Source organism: Artemia franciscana, chromosome 2, assembly GCF_032884065.1.
Source record: "Artemia franciscana chromosome 2, ASM3288406v1, whole genome shotgun sequence".
NCBI lineage: Eukaryota > Metazoa > Arthropoda > Branchiopoda > Anostraca > Artemiidae > Artemia > Artemia franciscana.
Window position 1 is genome coordinate 61,471,247 of NC_088864.1, and position 26,493 is coordinate 61,497,739.

Sequence of the window (26,493 nt, forward strand, 5' to 3'; positions counted from 1 at the left end):
CAGCCCTTGTGGTTTAGTCGTCTTTCTTGAAGTAATGTGAGAAAAAGTCCAACTTAATGATAAAAAGCGAGGGTTGAGGAAGGCGTAGCCCCTTGATGTACATAATAATTTCTCTTTTGTTTTAAGTTTTAATGTAGCTTGATCTAATCGTTTTGAAATCATGTCAGGAAACCGTCTTCCCTTCTCCTGGTGTATAATTTTGTCTGAAAACTCCCTGGAATCTTTTATTCCTGCGAAAAATTCTCCCCGTGGAAAAGCCCGTTAGCACGCACTGTTTGACTCCCCATCCCCAAACTGCAATTATTTAAAATATATTTTATTTTTGGTGTATTTTCATTTAGAATGCTGATGCTATCAGGGATATCACACATAGAGGGGATAAGGGGTGCTCCCCTCCAATTTTATGTTATGTAAATAGGGTGATGGAAATAAATGGCATGAAATCAATAAAAGAATATCATTCTCTGTTTGTTGAATAAAATAAAGTAGTTTTAATAGCAATGCTATTCAAATCGCTCGGTAAAAATGACGAGCCTGTCGGTAATATCAATCCCACCCACCAAACGTTTTGGCTTGCGACGAATCGAAGGATAAAATCGATTTGTCTTGACCTGTCTACGATTTTGGAATGACCTAAAGAATTTTGATAATATATTTTGCTTGTTTATTTATCTTTGATAAGTACCAAATAAATTTATTTGTTTTTATTCGTTATCTCAGCTTGGGTAATTTCAATCCCCAAATGTTCATGCTCTAACTGCATTTCATATAAAGTAAACAAAATAAATTATTGTCGATTTAATTCCCACAGTGCTTTCAGCAAAAAATCTTTGTGAAATAAGACGCAAATTTATGCGGGGCTTTTTTTTGACATATTATAAATAAGTTGAACCCGTGGAAAATTAACTCAGTTTTGTATGTCGGGTCGACGGAAACACAACGAGGAACGAATTAGATTAAGAATGAATGAAGACAAGAGTACTACAGAATTACATTCGAGCTTTTATGGTATGAATAGTTTCTTTTTTATTTATTATAGGCTGTAAGTTTTTTTTTTAACACAATGAATTATTTTTGGAATCGGGGGTGGCCTTCTTAATTTAAATCCAATTACATTTCGTCGTCTGATATTCACTAGTCTTTGGTTTTGGTGACCATACGTCCAATTTTGAAACCGTGGGCCCGTTTTGCCATTCACTAGATCCTTTCATTGCCCCCTTCCTCAAATGACTCCAACATAAATATATATCTATCTTTGCATAAACTACAAAATATAGAAAATGAAGGCATAAATTAAAAAGTGGGGGCAAGTTATAAACGTAATCTAAAGGTCATCAACATTAACTTCTTTCTGATTATAGTTTAACAAATACTTGGCCCCAAGGCCTATCCAGGGGGTTACGTAGTTTGAAAAGCCCCTCCCCCTGAAATTTTCATCCAACTAGTAAAAACGAAACAAAAATGCATACAAATAAAATTTTAATTCGTCTTTTTAAGTTTTTATTTTACCCCCCCCCCCCAACCAAACCACCATGAATAAAAATTCCGGATTTGGCCTTGCAATTTTCCTCTTCATAATTCTCTTTAACTTTTAGCTACAATATCAATTTTCATTGTATTTACTAGTATTCTGCTATCCTTTTCAACTATATTACTTGGAATAAATTACTTAAAACTTATTCCAAACAGCTAGAGACGTCTCTTGATTTTTGCCATTGTTTTGTATTTTAAACATCACAATTGTTGGAGATTCAATCAATCTTAATTTTGATAACGGCAGCTATACTACTTTTGGTTTCTTTATATTTTTGTCACAAATGATATACAACAAGAAAATATAGCATTTAAAAAAATATGGAAGTGTGTTTGGCTGGAAGCAACCCTGGTCCAATCTGTACTCTAAACGCAAAATAATTATGCCAGATTAATTTAGTTGAGTTCTACTGTAAATTTAGATGAAAAACAAAATTATTCAAACAAAACGTAAAAAGCAACGTTAAAATTTAGATAAATCAAAATTATTCTAGATATGAGGATTTTTGCCACTACCCTTATCCTCACCAATCATGCATGAATGTTCAGCCGTTTTATTCTTGGGTGTACTGAGAACAGTGTCTTCGTTTGGACTATCATCTTTCCAAACAATTATTTTAGAACTAAAATTATCAAAATTTTTAATTGTATTAGAATTAAAATTTTCAAGGTTTGCTTGGCCTAACCCGTTCAACATGAGGAATCCGACCCGTTTATAAAATTAGGTGGTAGTTTGAAGCACACCATGCCAAAATGAATATTCTGACCTGATTTTCAAAAATAGTCATTTGACAGTTTGATAAAATAAGTAAAATTCTATGACAGAATATCTTTCATTCAAGAAAAGACTTACAGAAAAATTGAATACGAATTTTTAAGCAAGATTTGGTTCTCATGTTGCACTGTGGATTAGTGTTCAGCAGATTCAACTCTAGTTGTACAGTAACCAAGAAACGATATAATCTATGGGTCACTGTAAAAAAAAAAGAAAAAGACAGGAGCTGTTCCAATTCGTCAAAAAATCAACAGATGCTACTGTAAAAACATTTACTCATTTGCTAGGTGCACGATGAGTAAATAGATGAGTGAACCCGCTATATAACTTATCAGAAGTAGTCACTGGATGAGAAGGGATACTTTGCCTTTTTGTGTATTGTACTATTCTGACTCCTGGGTTAGGTTGTACCGAACTTTTCGACACTATTTGTTTCCCTTTAAACGACATAGACATCATTTAGATTTTGTATTGTGAATACCCACGATTGCATAAAATTATGATACAATAAAAAATTATAATAAAATTAAAATATTATGATATTTAATACATGATTGACCTCATCCATAAAGAAAAAGCAATTAACCTTTCAAATTGTCAGGAAATTTGCATATCTTCCTTCAGGAACTTGTTATTTGACCAAGTAATGGGTGTATACGCATAGTAAATAGTAACATAAAATATTTGCTTTATTATAAAAAAAACATTTTTGATTTGAAGGCCAATTTTCCCATTGTTGAGCCCAATTCCTATTCGTTCGACCTGGCCAGACTGGCCTGCTGACTGACGTAACCAGCTCGTTGTCTCCTTCTCTAGTCTGCATACCGAATTCCTGATATGGACTCGAATAAAGAATATGAATAACTTACAAGGGTAGAAACTGGCGCTAGTGTAAACAAAAGACCTCAATGCCATCTAGTGTTTAGTTACATTTGACATTTTTTCGGTGTAGTGATAATTGATTGAATTTTGTAGTTGGTGAAATTAGTGCAGTAATAGATGTCTGATGTCATTTCCGGACAGGAAAGCAATTGCATAGCTTTAAAAAGCACCAAGTGCCACCAAACGTTAGGTGGTATTGATGTTTTTGTCGACACTAGCGCCAGTTTTCACTCTTATAAGCAACTCATCCTCTTTGGACTGACTTGAATTCCTTAATGTTTGATTCATTATCATGTCAGACCTGGTCTTAAAATTATTGTTTGCTGAAAATCGTTTTGTTTTATAACTTGTTTTAAATGAATATTTCCTTCAATGTATTCTCCACTGTATAATGAATTTGCTAAAATATGCCAGTCCATTTGAAGGAGTTCAAACACGATACATAACATTTAATCACGCCAAGTCAAGTTTTCCTTATCACTACGGCTGTTTTTTCATAATGAATAATTAATTCATTGGCAGGCGATATCTTAAGTATACTACTCTTTCCTGTTGGGTGTAATTTCCATTCTTACTTGATTTCCCAGTTCTAACTTGAAGTAAAATAATCAAACTATTTTTATAGAGATAATAAGACTAAAGCACTGGCAGGGGTGTAAATTTCAAACAGTTCGTGGTAACGAACTGTAGTAAGGAGCGACCCGGCTCAATAGTAACTGAAACTCTAAACACGGAATTTTTGACACCAATAGTTACATCAAAAGAATCGCATTTAAATGCTGATTTTGAATAGACCAGTTTCATCAAGATCAGTTATACCCATCAAAAGTTACGGGTCTGAGAAAATGTGCGTTATTTTTGAAAATTGGGGAAAACTCCCTTAAAAGTAATGCAATCTTAACGAAAATTACACTATCATGTTCAGGGTACTGGAGAACCCTATGGTAGAAGTTTCAAGCTCCTATCTATAAAAATGTGGAATTTTTTAAAAATGTGGAACATTTTTTGCCAGAAGACAGATCACGCATGCGTGTTTTTTTTCCAGGGGTGATCGCATCGACTCAGTGGTCCTAGAATGTCGTGTGAGGGCTCATTTTAACGGAAATTAAAAGTTTTAATATCTTTTTTAAGTGACCAAAAAAATTGGAGAGCCCCTAGGCCCCCTCCCACGCTCATTTTTCCCCAAAGTCACTGGATCAAAATTCTGAGATAGCCATTTCATTCACCATAGTCAAAAAACGTACTAACTAGGTCTTTGGGGACGACTTACTGCCCCACAGGGAAGTGTACAGACGTTTTCAGGGGATTTTTTTGGTTTGGGTCGAGGGGGAAGTTGAGCGGGGGGAAACCTGGGAGGATTTTTCCATGGAGGAATTTGTCGTGGAGGAAGAGAATTTCAATTAAGGGGGCGCAGGACTTTCTAGCATAATTAAAAAAAACAATGAAAAAATAAATATGAAAAACTTTTTTCAACTGAAAGTAAGGAGCAGCATTAAAACGTAAAACGAACAGAAATTATTACGCATATGAGGGGTTCACCTCCTCCTAATACCTCGCTCTTTATGCTAAAGTATTTTAGTAATTTGCAACTAGGCCTCCTCCCCTGCTCTTTTTTCTCAAAATCTTCCGATTAAAATTATGAGAGAGCCATTTAGCCAAAAACAATTAATATGCGAATTCTGTTTTACGCTAAAGTTTTTTACTGTTTTAAAAAGTAGAGTTTAGAGAAAGAATCAAAATTTAGCGTAAAGAGCTGGGTGTTGAGGAGGAAAAGCGCCTTTCATATACGGAGTAATTTCTGTTCGTTTTAAGTTTTAATGTCGCTCCTTAGTTTCAGTTAAAAAACATGTTTTTTATTTAATATGAAATTTAGAGGGGAGGACTTTTTTTCAAATCTAAGGGGGTAATTTTGTGGTTTTCCGAACTTTTCCAATGGAAAGACAAGAAAAGTATTTTTGAAAGGAAATGTCAAAAAAGGTATTTTCGAAATTTAGGGTGGAGGCATTTGTCCTTTACCTTTTGATTTTAATTCTGGCTTAGTTTCTCCGTTCTAGCTTGCAGTAAAAGTATTTTTGATTGAGATACTAAGACCAAATCAGTAGCAGAGGCGACAATTTGTGAGAATATAGTAGGGGAGGGCAAAATATATTTTTCCAAATCAAAGAGGATAAGTTTGTTATTTTTCTTATTTTCCGAGAAAAATATAAAAATTGTGTTTCAATGAAAATATCAGATTAAATTATTTTGAAAATTCAGGGCGGGGGGAGGGGAATGATCTCCCTCAATGGATGCGCCTGAGAATTCAAAGATCGTAATGTGGATAGGCTCTTTGGTCCGCTGTTACAAGAGTATTTTTATTTCTTGGGTGAACTGATTGGAGGAGGGGGAGGCGGGAGCTTTATAAAGAACTATCACGTCAGATTAAGAGTTCTCAATATTGCAAGGCAAATTTATGTGGATGAGATAAAGCTATTTTATGGAAAAGGGGCCCAACTATTCAATAGACAATAGTTAGGTATTTATTTAGAGATTAACCAAGAAGTGTGTGCCATTAAATGATATTTCAAGTTCTGGGGGTTGGGACATGGACCTTCTCTCCTTTGGCTACGACCTAGCGCCAATGTAAAAATTTACTTATATGTGTGAAAAATATGTTTTTACAGTTTGTTTCTTGTGGTTATTTGAATCAACCATAGGGTTAAAATCCTGTACGAGAGCCGCTTCCTTTTTTTCTATTTCTGTGGAATAAAAGCTATTTCAAAAGAAAAGATTTAAGAGCTATGTTAAAACATAAGACGAGCATATATAAAGTCGCATAATGATTCAGACTTATAAGGAACATAAATTACAATAAAACCCTGGTGAAATAGAAATCAAAATGAATAATGACCTATAGATAACACCTGCTATATAAATCAAAAACTAAACATAAAATAAAATGAAAAATCCATTCAAACTCAATACGATCTGCGACTACCAGAAACAGTAGTAGGGTTGCTGCCCCTCAAACCTTCTAAAGCCCAGAAACTCACTTTATTACCGTCCCCCGAGATTTTGAAAAATGTTTTTTTAGTCGTTTCGATTGAAAAAATCAAAATAAACCCAAAACGCCCCTCCCTCCAGGTGATTTTGGTGTCTCTGCCAAGAAACTTATGACTACCTTTTTCAAGCTGATTGCCCATCCCAAGACTTTTTGTCTGGAATGATTAAAAATATTTAAATTCAAGCAACTTTCCATATAAAAGCAGGCTCCTAGCTGGTTGAAAAAAAACGGACTCCGAGCTCCTTTCCGGTATTGGCTATATAATTATAATGTTTATATAATATATACAATTTATAACGTTTTTTCAATGCATTAGGGCTCCCTAGACCGAATAGCTTAAAAATACAACTTTTAAGCTTTCAAAAAAATTGTCGATTTTTTTCTGAAGAAATATATTTTTAGGATATTGTGATTAATCATTATTTATTTTTATTATGTGTATTTGAAACGTTTTTTTATTTATTATGTTTAATTTTAACGCAAATGTTTTGTCACTCTTATTTCTTTTCCTAAACATTATAATTGGTTTCTGCGTACCCTCACCAAACACTCCCTCAAACTTTTAACTAGATCTCCCAGTAATCCAATAATTATTACAGAAACAGTATTAACCTGGGCTAATATACTGTTTGATTTAGTTCACTACTTCTCCGTGAATAAATTCATAGTTCCAAGGAAGATATTAGTGCAGAAGCTTAAGTATTTTGATAACTTGGATTCCTGTTGTGTGTATAATTTAGTTTTACCCTCTTTCCCAAAGCGATGATTCAACAACCTACTTCTCCCTCTCCCTCTGAGGCCCTCGTTGCGAGTTTCAACTTTACACCCCCAGTGGTTCCCGTGATATTGCATACACGCCATTTTGATAATCTTACGGCAATATACAGTGTCTTTTGATTTACCTCATTACTTAACTATCAACATATTATGGATCCCATCGGTGATTACAATGCAAAAGTGTCGTTCTAGACGAAGGACGAAATTTTTATCCCCTTTCCACTTCCTTAGTGCAAAATTTCAGGTCTCTTTGTCCAACACTCCTTTCGTTTCCTTAACAATACTCGATGGTGTCTAATTAATCCCTCAAGTTTTTCCCGAGATATTGCAGATATATTATCTTAACCACTCGGATCGTTTGGACTCGATTTTGGAAAATTTGAACTTGATCCCCAAAGCTATTCTTAAAATATTGCAAATGAGGTGAAAACACCAGGCACATATAATATCTCTTAATTTATTCAGGTATGTCTCCTCAATCTAGAATACACTCTTTGAGAGCTTTCGGAATCTTGGTTTAGCAAATGATCCCTCAGGGCTCCAAGCAGATCAGGAAACCAAGACCAAACATGGTCACCGTTTTCTACGAAAACGCGTCTGTGAGCAATAATTAAGGGCTAGAGCCCCAGGAAGTTTGTGTGTGATGTCAGCCCCACAGACATACTTAATATAAATCTTCTGATATTTCTAAACCAAATGACTTTATCAGCTTTAATCCAATATCATAGAGGATGGGGGATGGGTAGAAGAATAAGACATGAGAAGGGAGTTGAGTTTCCTCCAATTCCTTTTTGCCCTAAAAAGGACGCAATGGAAATTTAATTCTCGAATCAAAAGAGCCCATTCCTTGTTTATTGTTCACCCCTTTCACATGAAGTGGCTCTTTGTCAGACCTTGTTTCGGGGAAAGACAATCTATTTTTCTATTTTTCCTTCCGATTTGGAAACCAAGTACATAAGTATGTAAGGTTGAAGGTGATAAAAAAAAAAGATTTATGGCCCCTTTTTGGATCTGCATTTTTTCGGGGGTGGGGGGAGACTAGTTCGGGGAATGTTTTCTACATTTGGTTTCGTAAGCTTTAGAATAATCAGTGACAATCACTTGTTTTTGTCAATTTCTTGTCCCCTCCCCACTCCCACAACAAAATATTTCCTTTTCTCCAGAGAATAATCCTTGACACTGACAGTCTAATTGCATAATGAAGATCAAACAAACCCGCTTTTTTCCATTATAATGTATGTGTCAACAATTAGAGGTTTACATTATTTAGGGCTTTTGGCCCACCTAAGGGTCATGCCATCCCCAGTGGCACATACATTCTATCTTTAAATAATTTTGAGACGAAATGGCTGTCTCAACTTTTTTTTTATTTAATATGTTGAAAGGTTATAGGGTGGTGGGCAGCAAAAAGAGCGCAGGCGGGAGACTATTCCAATTACTTTTGACTCTTAAAAAGGGTGCGGCAACTTGCAGCTTATAATCGAATGAGCCCCTCCAAAGCTTCTACTATCACTCTTTCCATACAAAGTGGCCAGAAAAAAAAACAATATGCTTGTTTACTATTGGCAACGCTGGAGTATTATCTCTGATTTTGAAGAAATCGTAGGGTTAATTTGTATTACAAAGGTCAGTTCATGATCTGAATAGATTATAGTACACGCTTCCAAGGCATGACTAAAATGGCTTATGTAAATAACGTCAAACTTCTGATTGTTTAAGCTAGTATTTGTTTTATGCATATTAATCACTATCATAGGAATACAAGGCTTTTGTGCAACATGAAAGGGTAGCATGATTGGAATCAATCAAAATCTGTTAATTGGTTCTTAAACGTGAAACATTTAAGAATATGCCTACAATAGGCAACACAAGAGTAATCTCTACCTCAAAAATAAGACAAAATAAAGTCAGAATAAAAAATCAGACGGATAACAAATGGATTTATTTAAATATTAATTCAAGTCACTAATTTGTTTTGATTGACACAATTTTACATTAAATCTATGGAAAAGCTTACTGAAAGTATTTGTGACTGTAAGAAATATTGCAGGTGTTTTGCTTATCGACTGCTTTCCCATTTACTTACTACTTGAACTGAAAACATCGATCAATGCTACTACGCAATCAATAACCACTTATCCATTCTTGAAGGGTTCATGACGCATATCTTTTTCATCATCTCCATTAACCTCGCGTTTAATATTCACTAGAAACGTGAGGAAACAAAGTCAAACTTTTGCTTAAAAAAGAGTGGGAAGAGGGGTGGGAGTCTCCCTCACGAACAGGATAATTTATGTTCGTTTAAAATTTTAATATCGTTCATTATTTTCGTAAATAAAGACGAAGGCCACACTTCATTTCCATCATAAAAATAAAAACAGATCAAACAATGAGGAATTTTTCGAAGAAATTTCAGTCCTAAATAAATTCCCCATTGTTTTACCTGCTGTTGTTTTCATTTGAAGAAACCTATTTTTTCCTACTATTTCTGCCAGTTTTTAGTACTATAGTTAGGTTTAGCCTAACTGTAAGCGGTACTAGTTTCTTCTACCCTCTCCTCCACTCTTTACATAATATTTTTTCTTCTGTATAACGACACAATAGGAAAAAAGTATTGTTTGCTGTGTTTGTGTTGCGAGAGCAGCACTTTTTTCCCTAGCACCCCGATTCCAGCTTATTCCTAGAAAGTGGTAAGGGTCTAACCTCTGTGGCTTTTACGGAAAGTGCGGACCTTAGGCCGGATTGATGAATGTGACTTTGTATTTTAGAAAGCTTCGTAGAGCTCTTGCCTGGGGGAAAAAGGATGGTTTTTGCTTGTCCTTCATCCAGGGCCCATAGCGTGTAAAGTGACTTGGATTTTATAGCCTATGTCAGAGGGAACTATTTGAAGCTATGCATTCAAGCTTTTGTTTCATCAAACCACGTTCTGCTTTCGATTGGGAAGCTCTGTTCTAGCAGGCAGGCACCAGTTTCAAATTGAAGAACTAAAATTTATAAGTGTTAAATATATACGGTAGTTACTCGGTCCCACAGCCAATATATCTTCTTTGAGTGATTAAATAGAACAATTTACGGAAATAAAAAGTGGGGACTCAAAGTGCTGCCATCTACTATTTCTACCCATTTCTGTTCGTGATTTCTGCCGAGTTTATCATTTGGTTTTTTGTACTTGTGACCGCACTAGAGAAATGTTATCAGATGTTCCTCTTAAACTTAAAAAGTTCTCTCATTCCTAAAGAAATTAGAGTTTATCCTTTGCTCCTTTCTAAGTGATGACGTTAGAAACTTGGCCTACGGCAAACAAACTCAACTTTTGAACTAAGACAGATAGATTTTTTTCTCTATGACAATCGATATCTCTTGATGAGCAGATCAAAGTATATGTCATCCTTTTTTGGTAGAAAACTTCCTTCATGAGATATATCATTTAGTTAAAAGGGGTTGACAACTTTAGCAGTAACGTACACACTGAAACCAAAAATAGGCCGATAGAGAAATGGCATCAGATGTGCCTCTTAAATTTTAAAAGTTATCTCATTGGTAAAGAAATTAGAGTTTATCCTTTGCTCCTTTCTAAGTGATGACGTTAGAAACTTGGCCTACGGCAAAAAAGTCAACTTTTGAACTAAGACAGATAGATTTTTTTTTCGACGGCAGTCGATAGCTCTTGATGAGCTGATTAAAATATATGTCATCCATTTTTTGGTAGAAAAATTCCTTCATGAGATATACCAGTTTGAAAGATTAAAGGGGTTGACATCTTCTATAGCAAGGTACACACTTAAACAACAAGAGCTAAGAGCTCATATGACACTTGTGACGAGGTCGGAAGAGCCAGGAGCTCATGGTATGAGCTCTAGCAAAATTCAAAGAATCAATAGATTGCTCTAAAAGGAAAATCAGAAGCAGGATTTAAAATAAGAGCTCTAAGTCACGAGGTCCTTCGAAATATCAAAATTCATTAAGATCCGATCACCTACTCGTAAGTTAAAAATACCCGAATTGTTCTAATTTTTCCTCTCCCTTCAGCCCCCCCCCCGATGGACGAATCGGGGAAAACGACTTTATCAAGTCAATTTGTGCAGCTCCCTGACACGCCTACCAATTTTAATCGTCCTAGCAAGTTCAGAAGCACCAAACTCGCCAAAGCACTGAGCCCCACCCCCTAACTCCCCGAAAGAGAGCGGATCCAGTCCGGTTACGTCAATCACGAATCTAGGACATTTACAAGTGTTTTTCAAGATTTTCGGTTTCCCCCTCCAACTCTCCCAATGTCAACAGATCTGGTCAGGATTTGAAATAAGAGCTCTGAGACATGAGTTCTTTGTAAATATCAAAGTTCATTAAGATCCGATCACCCGTTCTTAAGTTAAAAATACATCAATTTTTCTAATTTTTCAAATTAACAACCTCCAGCTCCCCCAAAAAGAATGGATCCGTTCCAATTATGTCAATCCCGTATCTATAACTTGTGCTTATTCTTCCCATCGAGTTTCATCCTGATATCTCCACTCTAAGCGTTTTTCAAGATTTTCAGTTTCCCCCTCCAAATCCCAATGTCACTGGATCTGGTCGGGACTTAAAATGAGAGTTGTAAAGCGTAAGATCCTTCTAAATATCAAATTTCATTAAGATCTGATCACCCGTTCATTCTAATTTTTTCGAATTACTCCTCCCCCTCCAACTCCATCCGGTCGGGATTTAAAATCAGAGATCTGAGTTACGAGATCCTTCTAAATATGAAATTTCATTAAGATCCGGTCACTTCTTCGTAAGTTAAAAAGACCTCTTAGGTCTAAGGTAAAATAAATCATCTTTCTTTTTTTATACTTAACCCCCCCCTCCAAACTCCCCTAAAGAGAGCGGATCCGTTCCGGTTATTTCTATCACGTATATAGGTCTTGTGATTATTTTCCCACCAAGTTTCATCCCGATCCCTCCGTTCTAAGTGTTTTCTGAGATATTAGGTCCCCCCAACTCCCCCCAATGTCACGAGATCCAGTTGAGATTTAAAATAAGAGCTCTGAGAAACGATATCCTTCGAAACATCACATTTCAATAAGATCCAATCACTCCTTCATAAGTTAAAAATACTTCATTTTTTCTAATTTTCCAGAATTAACCCTCCCTCCCCCTAATTCCCCCAAAGAGAGCGGGTACGTTCTGGTTATGTCAATCACGTATCTAAGAATTGTGCTTGCCCACAAACTTTCATCCCGATCCCTCCACTCTATGTGTTTTCCAAGATTTTAGGTTTCCCCACCCCAAATCCCCCAATGTCACCTGATCCGGTCAGAATTTGAAATAAGAGCTTTGAGACACAATATTATTCCAAACATCAAATTTCATTACGATCCGATCACCCGTTCGTAAGTTAAAAATACCTCCTTTTTTCTAATTTTTCCGATTTAACCGCCCCCCCCCAGATGATCGAATCGGAGGAACGACAATTTCTAATTTAATCTGGTCTGACTCCTGATACGCCTGCCAAATTTCATCGTCCTAGCTTACCTGGAAGTGCTTCAAGTAGCAAACCGGGACCGGGACAGACAGACAGACCGACAGAGAGACCGACAGACCGATCGACAGAATTGGACGATACCAATTGTGAGACATATAGGGGAGGTATAAGCCACAGTCGGCTGTTAGCTCATAATTATCTTCGGCAATGAGGGGGTTCGCAACGTTTGCTAGATTCTGTACCTGGTATTTATTTCTGGTGTATTTGATGGTAAGACCAATTTGGTTCCAGTAGTAAGACATGTTGGGGGCTTGTAAGTAATAACTGGCTGTTAGGTCAGTTTTGTAACTTTTGCGAGTTCGTGTACCTAGTATTTATTTTAAGATCCTTACAGATTAACAACTTCAGCGTTTAATCGAAACGAGGAAACAAAACCAAAGTGTTGCTCTTGCAGCACTTTACTCGGCGAAGCCGAACAAAGGTTGCCGCAAGACCTCACGTTGCATATGCAACGTAGTTCTAGCTGCTTTTTAAATACAATGACATTTATTAAATCAACTATTGTTTCTACAATGAGCTGACAGTTTTCATCTTCACAGCAATCAACCTGCATGGTTTATCCTATATTCATTAATGTGCGTATTCTGCCACAGAAAGAGAGGCCAGAAGTTAAAACCGTATCAATCTGAATGTTCATCTACTCATCCAGAACACCCATAATGAAAAGTTTGGAAGTGCTGACCTAAAAGAACTTTTGCTAGGCCTCATGCTAGACAATTTAATAGCTGGTGTACAAGTATGGAAAACTGTAACCTTTTTATTGGATATACGGTCTGCAATAACGGCATGGTTTATATGGGCTGCATGTGAGTTATAGGAAGGAGTGAACCCTATGCACGAGTTTACCCTCCAATGATGGGAGACTGTATGCTGTACCTTCCTGTGGTTTGATCTCCTTTAATACTTTCAAATGGCACTAGGCTTTTCAATTTTTGGTAGAATGAGTCCTCTTTTGAAAATATACCACCACTGGTTTGACGCGAACACACCTGGAAGAAGAACAATAAACAGTATGTGCGATCGTGACCATGCTTCTTTGGGAAATAAATGAAATCTTACATTTTTACAGATAGAAGCTATAGGGCTCTCATGCACGTTCAGCATAATGCTATAATTTCAGTTGGGATTACACTAACTTCGGGGTCTTTGACTCCCTTTTCTAATATTGTGCAAGTTTGTGTTTGCTAAAATCTATTAAAGACACTCTGTTGATCCGTTTGTTGCAATCAGAACATAATTTCTTAGAATTTCAGTCTCCAATGGATATGGTGGTTCGTCACAATTTGTTACATGAACTGTCTACATAAAAAAAAATGGCTAAGAAGGGGTGGTTCTCTCTTTTTGTGCCATGAACAGTAATTTTGGTCCACACAGGTCAAATTCTATCAATCACAGCTGTCAGATAGTTAATCAGTTTAAAGCTGTCAGATTAAACTCCACAGCCACACATTTCATCTGAACAAAACTTTAAGAGAACAATTGAAAGGTTAAAAAAATGTGTCTCCTTCGTGTTCACGCAGGATGTTCCATTAATGACCCCCCCCCCCCTATGTGAACTGTTTAATTTTTGTTCGTGTCAAGCAAAACGTTCAGTATGTCGAAATCAGTTAGACAAGGCTATTTAATCTGAGTGATTGATTTGGGTCTCAAAGTATCACCTTTGGGCTTATATCCTCTACAAATACCTCCTCCAATCATTTTAAACCTAAATCTGCATCATTTTTATTCACTTGCGTCTTAGAAAAACATGAATTATTTGACTAAGAGTTATTGATTCGATAAACGGCTGGTGTAACGGTCCCGTGCTTTTCTATTGAATCTCCTAGAATTTCTTAATTTACAGTATTTGAGCTTTCTCATTTACTGGAGCATTGTAGTATACTAAATGTAAATATACAAATGAATTAAAAAATTTATATCTGAGATTTCACCAACGAAGATAATAATTAATTTCATTATATTACAGGCTCACTTGGAAGATACCAATGGCAGCAGTATTTTCTTCACGTTCTTCCAGCATTCACTGCCGGAGTACATATGCTCTCCCAAGTCACGGTTGGAGCATCCCCTGACCACAAGTAAGTTTTAATCATATTCTTGGGAATAATGAAAACATAGACCACCTTTTATGAAGTATAGAGATCTATATGTGTATTGGAACTGCACATTTGGCTAGCATAACTGGGCCTGGATTATATTATACGCACATATAAGCATGATTGTGAATTCAATTTAGTAATTAAAGATAATAGATTTAAAAATAAATGTATAAGTAGGAGTCAAACTGAAGGTTTCCTGTGTCTAATTATTAATCCAATCTCTCTTTTTATTCTGTATAGAATGGTAATATCTACGATAAAAAGCTAAGAAAAGATCTCTAAGTGTCCATGTTGGTCTAACGCTGATGACTTCGGCTAGTCAATGAGGAATTTTCTATTCAGCTCCCACGCCAACATAAATTTTTCAAAGCAATTATCTTTAACTACTAAAGAAGGATTAAATTTTGTAACAGTTATTTTAGCCTATTTTATTCATTTTAATCAACTGTTTTTGGAATAAATTTACCTCTCCGGTAGTCACAACGATAGTCACATGTTTAGTTTACCTCTCGGATAGTCACAACTTTCGATACGTCAAATGGGTTTTAATACCATGATGGTTTTGAGGATTCTATTTATTGCTTACTGTCGATTGGCATATACACATACAATACCCGGATTAAGTGATTCAGAGGGTATGATGGGTGGTAAGTTGTAATTTGCGATAATTCAATTGAGCTTTTCTTGAAAATTATGTCTGAACCTACTAAAAAGCTGCTGTACAGGAATCAGTACATAGTTCTAGCTCTTTCTATGGGAGTCTTATATGGGGGTTAGCTTATGCATTAAATAATTTCAGACGATCTTTGTCAAAATAACTATAAATTTAGAACACTTTATGGTAGATATACGCAAGCACTAAGGGAAAGTATCCCCATAACGAATTCATTAATTACAACATGTGGCAACCTCCATCTTTTTCTTCAAGAAGACAATTGAGTCAACAAGTTGACTGAAACTGATGGTGGGAAAATCTGTGGGACTCAGTGACCTAAATACTCCAGACCAGTTAATAAGGACTAATAATACCCCCTCCTCTCGGGTTATGGATGAATGGTTATGGATTCTGGCGGCTAATGCCTCAATTTTGGAATAGCTGTAGTTATACATTCCATAATACCAATATAAATATTTAGGATTCATTTTGGAAACTGGTGTAACATTTATTCTACTAGAGATGGATAAAACAACATATCTAAAGAATAAGATTAACAAAGAGTTACAAGATTTAGTTTAAGCTTTGAATTCTAAGAAACAAGTTCGTAAATCAGACATTGTTGTCAAGAATAGCCGTGACGCAGAGTTTTTTTTTTCATTTTTCTTCACCCTTCAGCATACTTCTAACTACATGAACTGAAAAACAGAAATAATCCTTTCCCTTTTATTTTGAAGAATAGCACTAATGCAATATTTTTTTTCCATCCTGTTTCAGTTTTCACTGATCAACAGATCAATACCCGGAGACATTCTCTAACGAGTACCATGGGCACAATAGAAACATTAAACAGTAGCGAAATTGCTATACTCTTCATTAAAGATTTTTGGGACACATCAGTCACACACCTGTTTTCATGACTCCGCCTTCGTGCAAGCGCAATAACAAATTTGAAGCTATTACTCTGACGTATTGGTATTTTCCCTTTCCGTGCGCTGTGATGTCTGTCGTTTCTGAACGAAATTTTTACTACTTTCTAATATTTATACTGTGACTGGCTGACATGGGATTTCTGTCATTTGTTTAGGGCAGCACTTATTAGAACCGCAGACACCCTGTTAAAGATTTTTCAAGTCATAATGACGTGCTTTAAAACATCCTCTGTATTGCCTGACGGCACGTGCTCTATCATTTGAGCATCATCAGCTGGCTTGAGTCTTTATGGGTTTGTGGTGAGGGAATAGATTGGCACCCATATCTACTGCTGCATCTTCGGCCGGCAGCAAGGTGATTTTCTTGCGGCACGGAATAAGATATATTGCAACTATAAAACAGTGACGGATGTGGCTTGACAAAGGCTTGAATTGTTTTCTGTAATTATTTCCGAAATCTGAAAATGCCAGTTTTGACGTTTGGGTGTCACAGTGTATCAACTCTTGTCCTTGCTCTTCAAAGTAAAGATCCCTAGGGACATTTAAGGAGGCAAAGGGATGATAAGTGCCAACTATGAAGGATTATCAAAAGCTGCGTTTAAGTGTCTAGATTATTACATCCTAATCTGACATGTGGATGTTCTCTGAAGTTAAATGAACTTGATGTCATATTATAGTTGCAGCGATAGCTTTTTATGATAGTCCCTTTCAACTTAGTTTTATAAGATCAATCCCCCCAAACTAAAAATTCATTATCAATAATCTTTGACTGGCTTGAACATTTTTTCCCGGTCTACTAATTTTGCCTTACTCTGTTGTTCTTAAAAGAAGAATCTATAGCACAATTTGTGTCCAACCACAATTTGATGCTCCCGACCTAATTATAAAGTCCTCTCCTCATCCTCCTCTTCAGTATAACTTAGCACATGGTTTTAGACAATAGTCTCAGGGAAGTAAAACTGTTAGATGCGATCTTTTCGCGTAAAAACAACAGTTTATATTGTTTTTAACATATATAACTTAATTGTTTAAAATCTGTTTGTCCCTACAATCTGAAAATCCCTGTTGTTGGGAAAAAGTTGAAAAGAGCAAATTCTGAATGATTGTCAAAAGTTTCATTCTGGCGTCGTCTGAAATTTAATTTTCTATTATGTATGTCACATGGGTCAAGTGCAAAAGATAATGCCAATCCACACACCGTTGTCACACACGTCAAGTCTGTTGTTGTTTGAAGCAGTGCACGAGGGCAGTATCAAATTGTTATTGGTGTTAATGTGGTTAGGTGAGCGGAATACAATCGGCAGCAATATGTTATATTTTATGTAGTTGTTGTTAATGGAAGGGCCACATAGAAGGGCCACATATAAGTTTTTTTTTTTTCTTTTGGTCATCCAGCAAAGAGTTACACGTTGGACATTGAATTGTATACTCACATTTATAATTCAAGTTTTCTTAATTAACTTGTTAAAACTATTAACAAACAATGTTGCTTACGTAGGAGTCGTATTATATTAAAGTTTATACTTCATTTGCAAAGCAACAAATATGGCCTCTTTCCAAGGAAATTAATTTTGCACTATACGAAATAAAAAACAGGATTAGTGTTGTCTGACAAGTTTTATAATTTTGCCTTCATAATGCGCATGAAAAACAACTACTAGCTAATTCAAAGTTGTTTTTGAAATTAGGATTGAAACAAAAGGTAACCAAAAAATTCCCTTTTGTTATACCATAGAGACTCGGAGTTGACTTATAAATAATGTTGTGACTAAGAAATGTGTTGCTATTTTTGCTCACTTAAAAAAATCTCAATTAAAGAAACAACCTCTTACGTTCATTTAAACTCCTTTCATTTCAACCCCTTACGTGCAACAACAGGTAGACATAACAACGGGTTAAAAGCCCGGAGTTATTCAGCTCCTCTTTCTGAGGTACGTTTATGAACAATATGGTTGGCTGAAAATACGTGACGTTTGACGTCACAAACATAAATCAATGAAGTTACACTATGGTTCTGAAAACAAAAGTAAAGGGCAGTATACTTTCTTTGAAAGCTTTCGTGGTTACATGAAACCATGAAAGGGGAAAAGCAAGAGCAGTGACAGAACTAGATATTTCTGCAAATGTTTGTACATGTAGGTAGAAAGCGTGTTTTGTATTGTGTAGAACTTCCAAAAAAAGACAGTAATCAGAATTCTAAAGAGAAATGTCGAACGTCAAAGGGGTGAAAACCCCTCTATACTCTATTTCTCAAGGCTTCTGAGATAAGATTCTAAACCCTTTGCTATGTGGAATTCTTTTAAATAGGTGCAATATTTCCCACCGAGGGGCGTAGCCAGGGTGGTTTTGACTCGATTCCCTCCCCGAAAGGTTTCTTAAACTATTAAAAAATGCAAGTCAAAAGGCCATTCCACCTAAAAAATAAAAATTTATTTCTGAATCTTATTTAAAATGCAGGTGGAAAACCCTTAAACCCTTTCCCCAAAGGAAAACTTTATCCAAGCCCTAACCTTGGGTGCGGTGGGTGTCTCCCACGCAAAGGGTGTTCCCATCGTAGGGGTGTCATACTATGATAGCATGCTGCTCCAAATTCGAGCTATTATAATGAAATTTTCAATACATCCAAGCTATCTCGGGATTAATTCCATATTTGGGAACTGCCTCTGGAAGATACAATATTAAAAGAACCTATCCCAAAAACTTGAATTCGGTTAGAGATGTTTAAAAAAAAACGACCATGCATCCTTTTTGATAATTTAAAATTCTTCATGGTTGCTAAATGTCACCCTGTGGTCAACGTCAATTTTTATTTTGTGGCGCAGTGAATCTGCATTCAAGTATTGAATGTTGAATTCTCGATATTAAAAAAAATAATCTCAATTACAAATACAAATTAATTACTAAGGAACAACTGTTCTATTAAACTTACATTTACTTAGAGATGCATGAGAAATACTAAACACCGTTTTGGCCAAGGAAGATACCGAAGCACAACTTTTTGTAACAAACTACTACGAAATAAAAATAATTTATTTTTCTCCAACTTTTCAGGTGTATTTCCCCTCTACCATTGAATTCTTCAGAGTTGGAAGATGTATGTTATGTTGAGACAGAGGAAGGGCTTGAAAAATGCATGGAATGGGAATACGACCAAACTTATTATGGGAGTACAATCGTTACGGAGGTAAGCATCTTCCTAGCTAATAAATTTGGTAATTTTATCAAGGTCATAGAAGAATCTTATTTGAATCAAAAATTTATCAAAATATATTAAATATTACAATATTAAAGTATATTAAATATTAAAAATTAAAGGAAAGTTAGTGTCTTAACAAAGTTGCGATTATTATGCATTACTAGTAACTAATTGAAGTATTTAAATAATTTTTGTTATGTGATTGATTGACTGCTTTTTGATTTGCCTGTACTCGCTTTTTCATCCATGTTACTTTAAAGCACTTTTATTTAACTTAATTTGTACGGGTCGAATTTTATGATTAATTTTTGACCTTGAAAGTACAATCTAAAAAATAAGACTTGGGAGAAAGTAAGGAGTTAATACAATTCGTCGTTGACCAAGGAAGCACAGTATTCGCTATCAATATGTGTTCTCTTATTTTTTGGAGTAAAGAAAAATATTTAGGAGATGTTGAAATCTCTCCTATGATTAAATTAATGAAAATATAAATTATAGTGAAGTTTATCATTTTAATTACCAAAGCACTGGTTGTCAATTTGCCAAACATACCATTTCGCCATTTTACCAAGTTTATTTTACTATTTTAGAAAGTTTGCCATTTTGACATATCTCTTAGGTCAAGAGCAAAATTTCCATTTTGAATTGTCGCCTAAAATTATCAAAACGTAAAATTACCAAAAACCTAAAAATGCCAAAGTTTTTTCATTATAAACAAAACTAAACTTTTGCAAAAGCAGTTTCTTTCCCAATCTCTTTCATTTTATTTAAAAATCACTTATTTGAAATAAATTTTTTAATTCAATTGAGTATGAACCTTATTAATTAAAGTAATAAATTTATTACTTATTAATTAACATATTAGTATTTTATTAATTAATATAAATTATTCATTTATCTCATTATACAGCATGACTCAATTGTGATTCCCTAGGGACTTTTCATAATCAACCTTGAACTTGAAATTATTTGAACTTGGATTATTTAGTTATTTGATTTCCTACGGACTTATTGAAAATCTTCTCAGAATCAGAACTTGGATTATTTGACAGCTAACGATTTGAGCATAAATTCCCTTGGGATTTATGAAATAACACCATCGTTTGTGAAGGAATTTGATTTTGGTCTTGATAATTAGTTGTATTGCCAGTACAATTTTACATTGAATATGACACGAACCAGAGCTACTTACATCTGTCCTGGATGTGAGAGGCCATGTGGGAAAGGTGCGATGATTCAGTGCTCGAAATGCTTTTTATGGTTCCATCCCCTGTGTGCTGGAGCCACAACAACTATTACGGGACGTAAACCCTAACTTGAAATGCAGCTCATGTGTTATGGCTGTTATAACCAAGCACCCTGAGCTACATACTCTGCTGTTAACCTCAACAATACGCATTCCCCACCTTTGGAGAACTCATCCCCTCAAAATTGTCCCAGTTATTGTGAGAGTCGCCTTTCAAAAGACAATTTAGTCCTGCAACTTATAAGAAAGATCCACAGCATGGAAGTAAAACTTGAATCTCAAGCCCGATCCCTGTCGATGAAACAGACCGAAATCGAAACTTTGAATTTACGGTTATTCGAAAAAGGTTGTGACGTTGTCGTGAAAATTGCTGAAGGACTAGGAATTACCGGGAGAGGTGAAACTAAGAAAACGTGTTTCTTTTTTATGTCATCTGGTGCATGTAAACTTGGTGAACAATGTCCGTTTATTCAAGAAAGCAAAAATGTTACTGATAAGAAGAAACAACCGAATCAACGAGAAAATACCCCTGCAAATAAAGTGTGCAAGTATTTCAAAGGAGGCTCCTGCTACAAAAAAGAGAACTGTAATTTCCTACACATATGCCGAAAATACAAACTGAAAAAGTGCAAAGCAACAACTTGTAATTTCGATCATGTCGATCTTTGCCCTATGTTGGCTTGTGCCAACAAGTTGTGCAGTTTTGCTCTTGGTGATTTAAAATGTCGCATTAATCGTTCAGTACCTTTTAAGTATTTTGACCGTTTGTCTAGTTTTAACCGTGATCCAGTATTCAATTATTAAATACCAAGACACGGTCAGGTTGTTTATGAGGGGCAATGTTTTAAGTAATAACCATAGACTTGAGCCGGTGCCAAAAAGCTTGTCGAGGCAATGGGACCAACAACTGAGTAAAAAAAACCTTTTTTTTTCGGTTCCCGTTCCCCCAATCGCGCCAATGACAACCTTTTTCAATACCGATATCGTGTTACTGGATCCCTTTTTCGCGGTTCCCCATTCCCCACCGACCTTCCGCCAATCGTTAGATATATCCTTCCTAAAATATAAGCCTCCCGCATTTCGACTATAAGCCATGCCATCCCACTTAGTAACAGGTTTTCGCTATTAGAAGAAACTGATCTTGCAGAATCGTTTGAACACCAGGAAACTTTTACCCCTGGCTCTCTCAATTTACCCCCAACTTTTAAAACTGAGCGTCTTCCCCTCACACTTCAAAACCGGTTTAGTAGCCTCTCGGTCTAGGGTGGTGAGTATAATATCCCCGTTGAAAAAGAGTGCTCCTCTTCCCCAGGCCCAAGCTCCTCTTACTCGCTTCTGGCTCCTATAATTAGCAAACAAACAATTGCTCGCTTTAGTAACCGTTTTACTTCTCGTAAGTTCCTTGTTACGAACGCTGAAAGCCTTAATTTCGACAAATTGGCTGAAATAGTGGCTCTATCTCTCAATTACACAAAATTGATGTAATTGCTGTAACAGAGGTCCAGGTACAGAACCCTGACCTTTTAAAAATTAATGAAGACTCTCAATTCATAAAACCTCGTCCTCATGACCACCTCCTAGGTAAAAAGGGAGGCCGAATATTATAATTTGCAGGTAAATATCTCTCCCCTGAATTAATTCATACTCTCAACCTTTCAGATTATGATGAAGTCATTTGGGTAAGTCTGAGACCCAAAGTTTCGCCTCGCCCTTTTAATTCCTTTAGACCCAAATATTCGTCCATAGAAAGACTTAGTTCTTTCAGATGGACGTGAAATCCGGCTACCAAAACGAAATTCAATTCCGGTCAGAACTTAGTTATAAATGTGATACAGTAGCTATTAATATTCTGACCGAAAGTAAGAAAATTATTTATGCTTATATTAGTGTATTATTATTATATCATTATTATTATATATATTATAACATACTATTATATTACATTATTATCACTATATTATTGTATTACATGTTTATATAATTCCTTGTATTTGACTAGTGGGACCTTGTCTGTGACAGACGTTGGATGCGTGCTGCTGCTCAGTCTATTTTCATGTTTGGTGTCCTATTTGGTGCTGCAATTCTTGGTCCCATGGCAGACAAGTAAGGATATTCTTATTTATAATCTCTTTTTGACTTGGGTTCTATAGACATTTTTAAATTTCAATTTCTTACCAGGGCTGTAAAAAAAAAATTCTATTCTTCATGAAATTAACCTTCACTTACACCTACCCATCTTCTGCAATCGGTGAAAATCAAATAATTACAATGGTATAGTGATGGACTTGGCGATCTTTTTCTATCATAAATATAAGAATGTAGTTTAAAAAAATGTAGCGTAAGGAATTATAAAAAAAAGATGAAAATTTTAATACTGGTACTGTTAATACTTATCGTTTTGTGTTCTTCTATATACCATTTTAGGTGTCATGTGGATTCTCGTCAAAAATTTTGCAAGCTTTATTTGTGTTTTCAAATTTCGCCATCATTTGTGCTACACCCTTTTTAGAGTTGTTTATCTTAGAATCCATTTAGGTTACCCACAGTTTAAAGCCAAGCGCACTGATTCATAATGCAGAAGGTTAAGATCTTAAAAAAAGGTATGTTTTAAGTTCTAGAGGGGGTGAGAATTTTTACAGTTTCTAAAAGGAAAATACCGAAGTGCTACAAACTATTAACAACTCACCGCAACACCAAGCCGACTGAGGCCAAAACAGCAAGGCACGTTCCTCCACTATCCAAATCTATTCAAAGCCTCCCTCTTTATACCCTACCAGGTAGCTCTTATTTCCCTTAAATTTTTTTTATGACATCCTCTCATCCCAACCGCAGACGACCTGCTTTCCGTTTATCCCTAGACGGTTTGCTGAAAAGGATAAGATTCGACAAATTTTTATCCTTCATCCGCTTTTTGAAAATGCAGAAGGATACATATTTTTTCAAAATCTAGGAGGGGAGAGGGCCAACTCCAGATTCTCTCCTTTATTGAATCCCTGGTTCTAAACCTAAATTTCTAGATGCACCCCAAAAGATACCTATTCGTTCGTGAACATGGTTTCTACAATTTGGTTATAATGAATAAAGCCTTAAGCGTTTATAGTTCGATGCTCTCTGTATTTGAGAAGGGGGATTACCTGTAGTTTTAAAATTTATGCTTTTGGATGTGCTTTAATTTAAGTATGTCATATAAAATTGTAGGAACTCTCGTTAGCATTTTTATGTTGAATTGTAAAAACAAAACAGAACAACTACTCGTGTGCGCATTCCAACTTCCAAGTAACGAATATAGGCATATTTTTGAAACAAGAATATATATATTTATATATATATACAAAAATATGGGTATTTGTATTATATACGTCCTACCTATTGTTCTTCTAATATGTTTCTCTGACGCTCAATTCCAATGAAGTATACCATATTAAGATAAAAATATAATACTTTAGAAACAAATTTGGGCTAAATATTTGCACATTAGGGAGTTGTGGGTTAAATATGGTGGGTCTGGATACCTAATGTGTTAGGTTTAATTATTGTGCATATTATGTAGTAAACTGGTCCTATAATGCGCAATGAATGAACAACTTGAACGGTAGGGCGTTTATCATACAAGTACCAAAATATGTTTTGTCATTTATTAACAAAAACATGTTTCTGAGTGAGTTTGTATCCGTACGGTATTGCTTTGAAATTGTGCCGTATGTAGATTAACACCCAGTTAAATATTATTGTTGCTAGTGTACCCGAAATGCATGCATTTGTCTGAAGAAAGGTGCTTATAAAATCACTGCAAACTGAAGATAAATTTCTTTTTCACAGGAAAATATCGATATTTCCTTCACTGAAATGTCTTTATCGGTGCCTAAACTTTTTTACTGTAATTCTGGACTACCAAAGATATATCCTTTGTAATTATCCCTATCCTTTTTGATGCAATTTATCACACATATTATATTTATTGTGATGTGAATATCATCACACTTACTATATCCTTGGTGATGTGATTATTATCCCACATTATATGCTTTGTGATTTGATTATCCTTTGTGAATGGTCGAACATATTTATTCTGTTGAGCAAAATTTTCTGTATTGTTACTGAGAGACCTAATAGAATTTGATTTTCGGCTGAAATATACCCAAATTTTCTATACTAGGTATGGAAGAATGAAAATTTTCTATGCATCTTCAGTTCTTCAAGTACTTTTTGGTGTAGGTGCAGCTTTCTGCTATCACTATATTGCCTTTGTCATCTGCAAATTTTTCTTGGGAATGTTCGGTTCAGCTGGTGCATATGTCACAGGATTTGTCTTAAGTAAGTATATTATTTTTTGTCGAAGCCCTTTGTTTTTGAAGCTTTTTTTAAACTCTTGTTTCTAAGCAAATGAACAATATTTTTTCTATTCCCTCTTTTGATAATTCGAAAGCTTATACATGCCTTGGCTAAGTTGTCTTAGAAGGAAATGGACCTTCAACATTAAAAAAAAACATAATTTTTTTTTAATAAAAAAAGGAAGCTGGTCTATAAAGCTTTGAAAAAAAACAACCTCTAATCAAAAATCAAATCAATGATTTATGGAGCTCCTTTATAGCGTTAATCTGGTATAAAGCCCTATTGACGTCTCGTTGATGATGTGGCTTCATTTGGTTTGAGTGGTAGCATCAATGGTAGCCTAATTCTGCCTTTTCCCAATCTTTTTCACTACTCACTTGTGACTAGGGACTAGATTGTCGGCTGTTCTAGAGGGAGATAGCAAAGAAGTTTCGTTGCTTCGTCCTTCGCTACTAGGGATTTAGGTTTTGTCAGTGTCCTCTATTGTGGCTTGAAGTAAATAATTTCTAATTGCTTTCCCTTAATTTTTGTATTGCCCCAAATTCTATAGGCCACGGTGACAAATTATTTTCTAATATTTGTCAGATTTAATAATGCAAATAATCTTTGACGGTCAATTCTCTCAGTTCTAAAATGAAACTAACTAGATAAGGAACGTTAACAGGGGAGGAAAGGGAATCTGGAACAAAATTCCCTTAAATGCTTGAAGAGTGTGGCAAGAAGAGTCACAAGAAGCAACAAAAACTTTATTGACCACATCGAAGAAGTGAAGTTAGGTTAACCCTAACTAAATATACCAAAATATGATAAAAATATAATATTTTAGAAACAAAACTATGGAAACTACAACAGAGAATTATGGAAAGCAGGCCGCCCAGAATGCATTACGTTAAATACATAACCTAATCTATATATTAAATATTCATTATGGTTGGTCAAACAAGCCGTAAGGAATCAATTCATATTTCTGGGTTGATCATTGTGGAGTTGCGTTTTATGACAAAAGGTAGTGTTGTGATAACCTAAGCTAAGACTCGAACCTTGAAACCTCGAATTAAATAATTTCTAACTGTTAGCTTACAGATGGAGCTCAAACTTCAAGTATCCTTTGGTTTTCTTATTGCCCCAAATTCCAAAGACCCCGTAACTAACTATTTTTTAAATCAGGATTCGGCAAATAATCTAGGTGGATCAATTCTCTCAGTTTTAAAATGTAACTAATTGGATCAGGAACGAGAACAGGGGAGAGAGAGGGTCGGGGCCCAAACCCCCCTCAAAATGCTTAATTTTCATGGATATCTGGGTACTTCTTTTTCAAATTAATAATTTTTTTATTCCACCCTCAAGAATGTTATTATCATCGAATCCCCCGGAAAAATCCCAGACATGTGCTTTAATTTGATAATCCTTAGCTATGTTTAAGGATTATTTTGGAGTGACGTAATAATTTCTGTTCGTGTTAAGTTTTAATGCTGCTCCTTACTTCCAGTTGAAAAAACTTT

The 26,493-nt window shown here is 35.4% G+C and overlaps 1 protein-coding gene across 1 annotated transcript in view; it reads left to right on the plus strand.

Moving 5' to 3' along the window:
- The first annotated feature begins 801 nt into the window (after window positions 1–801).
- The window catches only part of LOC136043892 (organic cation transporter protein-like), a 44,348-nt gene continuing 18,656 nt past the window's right edge, over window positions 802–26,493 (plus strand). The window contains exons 1-5 of the mRNA XM_065728918.1: window positions 802–1,008; window positions 14,498–14,609; window positions 19,269–19,401; window positions 22,659–22,762; window positions 24,816–24,973. Of these exons, the coding sequence (XP_065584990.1) occupies window positions 918–1,008; window positions 14,498–14,609; window positions 19,269–19,401; window positions 22,659–22,762; window positions 24,816–24,973 (598 nt within the window). The 5' untranslated portion in view covers window positions 802–917. The remainder of the gene's footprint in view (window positions 1,009–14,497; window positions 14,610–19,268; window positions 19,402–22,658; window positions 22,763–24,815; window positions 24,974–26,493) is intronic.